The following is a 4,486-nucleotide window of genomic DNA, read 5'->3' as shown; positions in this document are numbered from 1 at the left end:
TTTTATGTATGTATGTATGTATGTATGTATCTATCTATCTATCTTACCGAAGGAGAGAGAGTTTTTGACATATAATACCGGAATAATGGGGTAACCTCCGACGTGATGGTCGTGAGCACATACCGAAGGAACAGATGGAAACCCCCGTCTCCTTTCAATCCACTTAGTTTAGCAGTAAAATTCCCTAAAAAAGGAATACTCGGGACTTGGTGATGTGACTAGACTCACTGTTTAAATCATTACGTGATATATATGACTGTACTGTACATCATCCATTAATGTCCAGATTTAAATGGAACCATATATTTATGACGTGCTCGGCGTGTTTTCTTTTTTTTGTCATAAAAAAAAAGCTCGTGAGCCTAATTAAAATGAAATAGAAATCTCAATAGATAAATAAAATGGTACGAGCAATTTCAATACGAGAATCTAACATGCAACCTTGTGATTGACAAACGAAAACATGCACCTCTACTGAATCCATTTTCTCAATTTTTTTTATCATATATAAAAAATTAAATTCTTTTAAGAAAAATAAGAAAAATAAAGAATTTTTTAACATGCATTATGATATTCGAAAAATCAACGAGTTCGATTAATTCTGTTCGAGTTAGATAAAAAAAAAAAATTTGCTCCTGGATAAGGAGATTCATGCCAGAGCCAGACCTTCAATTCATCTCTCATAACCCATCTCCCCCCATACCAAGCTTCTATATATACCCACTTCCCTCCTCCCCTTCCCCCTCACACCCACACAAATCCCATTTCCTCCCCCCATCCTAACTTCAACTCCTCCCTCTCTTTCTCCTGTTTGCCTGCCCCACCCCCCCACCCAACTCTTACCCCTGTGACCCCCTAGCCCAAACCATGCCTGAGGCCCCGAAACCATCCCCGCCGCGGTCCCCCTCCAGCTACAACCTCTCCGAGAAGAACCGCAAAGCGCTCGAGTTCATCGAGGACGTGACCTCCCGCCCTGACGAGGTCCAGGGCCGCGTCCTGTCCGAGATCCTGTCCCGCAATGCCCACGTCGGGTACCTGCGCCGCCACAACCTAGAGGGACGGACCGACCGCGAGTCGTTCAAGCGGCTCATCCCCGTCATCACGTACGAGGACATTCAGCCCGACATCTCCCGCATCGCCAATGGGGACAAGTCCCCCGTCCTCTGCTCCCACCCCATCTCTGAGTTCCTCACTAGGTAGACCACGGTCACCAACATTGTTAAGATCGTTCTGTTCTGTCTAGCTAATTAATGTCAACCGATCATGTTTCAATGATATTCACCATATATATTGTCACTCTTCGGGAAACCGGGCTTTTCTTCGCGGCGAAATGGAATGGCTTGAGCAATGTTGTCCGGTCATACGAACTCGATTTGTTTTCCGCGTTTGCCCGATTGATTGTTAAGTTACAAGAAGCTGAATATGATTGATTTTCGGTGGCAGCTCTGGCACATCGGGAGGGGAGAGGAAGCTGATGCCTACAATTGAGGAAGAGCTGGACAGGAGGAGTTTGCTCTATAGCCTGCTAATGCCGGTGATGAGCCAATTCGTCCCGGACCTCGACAAGGGCAAAGGAATGTATTTCCTCTTCATCAAATCCGAGGCGAAGACCCCCGGCGGGCTCGTAGCCCGACCCGTCCTCACGAGCTACTACAAGAGCTCTCACTTCAAGAACCGGCCCTTCGACCCGTACACCAACTACACCAGCCCGAACGAGGCCATCCTCTGCCCTGACTCCTACCAGAGCATGTATTCCCAGCTCCTCTGCGGCCTCTGCCAGCGCATGGAAGTCCTCCGTGTCGGGGCTGTGTTCGCCTCCGGCTTCATCCGGGCCATCCGGTTCCTCGAGAAACACTGGCCCCAGCTCTGCTATGACATCCGCTCTGGCATCCTGAGCTCCGACATCACCGACCCGTCGGTCCGTGAGGCGGTGTCGCGGATCCTGAGGCCAGACCCTGCTCTTGCGAACTTCATCGAGGCCCAGTGCGGGAGCCAGTCCTGGGCTGGGATCATCACCAGGCTGTGGCCCAACACCAAGTACGTGGACGTGATCGTCACGGGCACTATGTCGCAGTACATCCCGACCCTCGATTATTACAGCAACGGGCTGCCACTCGTGTGCACCATGTACGCGTCCTCGGAGTGCTACTTCGGGGTCAACCTCAATCCGATGTGCAAGCCGAGTGAGGTGACCTACACATTGATCCCCACCATGGCGTACTTTGAGTTCCTCCCCGTGAATAGGAACACCAATGGGGCCACTAACCCGCTTTCCAAGCCCAGATCGCTCAATGAGAAGGAGCAGCAGGAGCTCGTTGACCTTGTTGACCTCAAGCTTGGTCAGGAATATGAACTTGTTGTCACCACTTATGCTGGTAATTTGATCTTCCGATATCTTTAATTTCATTTTCTAATTCCCAATAATCAATGCTCATACGATTGTGAATTTCGAATTGTGCAGGGCTCTACCGTTATAGAGTCGGGGATGTGCTCCGGGTGGCAGGGTTCAAGAACAAGGCGCCTCAGTTCAACTTCATATGCCGCAAGAACGTCGTCCTGAGCATAGACGCGGACAAGACCGACGAGGTCGAGCTCCAGAACGCAGTCAGGAATGCCCTCAACCACCTCACGCCATTCGGTGCCACTGTGACAGAGTACACGAGCTACGCCGACACCACCACCATCCCAGGGCACTACGTGCTGTTCTGGGAGCTGGCCCTGAATGGGTCAACCGCGATCCCGCCCTCAGTGTACGAGGACTGCTGCCTGGCAATTGAGGAGTCCCTCAACAGCGTGTACCGGCAGGGGCGGGCATCGGACAAGTCAATCGGGCCCCTGGAGATCAGGATTGTGGAGAGTGGGACGTTTGACAAGCTCATGGACTGCGCCATTAGCTACGGGGCCTCGATCAACCAGTACAAGACCCCTAGGTGCGTGAAGTTTGCGCCTCTCCTCGAGGTGTTGAACTCGCGGGTCACATCGAACTACTTCAGCCCGAAGTGCCCCAAGTGGGTTCCGGGCCACAAGCAATGGTGCAATCAAGAACTCAAGCAGTAGAATGGAGGGAAGTGGGAAATTAAGGTTGATGAATCAACTGAGCAATCATGTCTTTAATTAGGAAACTTTAAGGACCTTTTTCTCTTAATTAGATTAACCCATGTCTTTCTTTGTCCCTTTTCTTTTTTCCTTTTTTTCTTATTTTTCATTTTTCTGATGTTACTTTGTCCCTTTTTTCTTTAGTATTGGTGGGAGGCTCTTTAATTGACCATGTACAAAAACAGTTTCATGTCTCAAGGTTAATTAGCTCTTTCTAATCTTCCCCTCTTTCAAATCTTGGGTTCCTCGATGAGACTGTCAGGTGTCTCATTCCTATCCGTTAAAATACTAATTCAATTCCCACTCGAGACCTTCTATTGGCACGGGAGACTTTCGAAGGATTTCGAATATCTGTATATTACAAGTAAAATTTGTTTATGTGGAACATAATTTGTCAGTAAATGATTCGCGATTATTTCCCTTTACAAATTGCAATTATTAATCATGACCATGCGTTGGGCAGTTACTGAATCTCTTATGTATTCCGGTCTATTAAGATTCCTGCCCCCTCTAAAAAGTCCAATTCGGGCTATTCCCCAAAAAGGAAATTGGAGCAAACTAATTATCGACTTCGCAAAATCATTTTCAGTAATAATAACCCTTGTAATAATTAATCCAAAACAAAAAGGAAAGCTTTGCCCACATACTACATAGGCCAATTATATAAAATAAATTAATTAAAAAAAAAAAGAAAAAGAAAAAAAGATTACGTTTCTGTTCCACTACCGTTCACATTTGTTCCCCAACGAAGGACTACATTTCTTTCCTGAGCAATTATATATTTCTAACCTTGAATGTGATTGCATAGAGAAAGTACTTACTTATAAGACAAGCAATGCATAACCCTCCAAGGGACCTATCAATTACGAGTTCGATCTCTCTCTCAAAAGACTTATTTACACGGAAACAAGAAATAGGACACTTTCAAGTGGGAATGAGTCATGGAATTACATATCTATCGTGAACAACGCGTATCAAAATGTCAAATTCTTATAAGATTATTCAGAAGATATTGTATTTTTAACAGAAGTAATGAGAACTCATTAGATAATCATGCTGTCATTAGTTGTTCAACAGATAATCGCAAGTAAAAGGATTACATAAAAATTTTTCATTCCATTTCTAATGAATCGATTGTTTTTTCTACTTTAATTTGAATTATGCAATACCCCTTAGCGCGGTTTATTGCCGCTCGATTTGTCCCCCGGGATTGATATCTAAATTAAGTTCTGCCGCGAGTAACCACAACCAAGACCTAGACCATTAGGTCTTGTAGTTGAATCAAGGAGAGAGACGGGCAATCATTCAACTCTAAACAAAAATATCTCTACCTCACTCTTGAGTTGTTTATTATGTATATACGCATGTCTACATATCGACATATTGTCTT

At 45.7% G+C, this 4,486-nt stretch overlaps 1 protein-coding gene across 1 annotated transcript; it reads left to right on the top strand.

Moving 5' to 3' along the window:
- The first annotated feature begins 780 nt into the window (after positions 1–780).
- LOC116193173 (indole-3-acetic acid-amido synthetase GH3.6) lies at positions 781–3,314 on the top strand. The gene is made up of 3 exons (XM_031521967.1): positions 781–1,196; positions 1,444–2,375; positions 2,462–3,314. The coding sequence occupies exons 1-3, from the start codon at positions 868–870 to the stop codon at positions 3,055–3,057; spliced, it is 1,857 nt and encodes a 618-aa protein (XP_031377827.1). The 5' UTR covers positions 781–867; the 3' UTR covers positions 3,058–3,314.
- Positions 3,315–4,486: the final 1,172 nt, after the last annotated feature.

The sequence above is a fragment of the Punica granatum genome, chromosome 1, assembly GCF_007655135.1.
Source record: "Punica granatum isolate Tunisia-2019 chromosome 1, ASM765513v2, whole genome shotgun sequence".
NCBI lineage: Eukaryota > Viridiplantae > Streptophyta > Magnoliopsida > Myrtales > Lythraceae > Punica > Punica granatum.
The sequence above is the reverse complement of the archived record's forward strand: the minus strand, read 5'-3'. Positions and strand labels throughout refer to the sequence as shown.

Coding starts and splice junctions, on each gene's coding strand:
- LOC116193173 (XM_031521967.1), top strand. CDS start 868: ATGCCTGAGGCCCCGAAACCATCCCCGCCGCGGTCCCCCTCCAGCTAC. Junction 1,197..1,443: donor ATCTCTGAGTTCCTCACTAG/GTAGACCACGGT, acceptor TTTCGGTGGCAG/CTCTGGCACATCGGGAGGGG. Junction 2,376..2,461: donor TGTTGTCACCACTTATGCTG/GTAATTTGATCT, acceptor CGAATTGTGCAG/GGCTCTACCGTTATAGAGTC.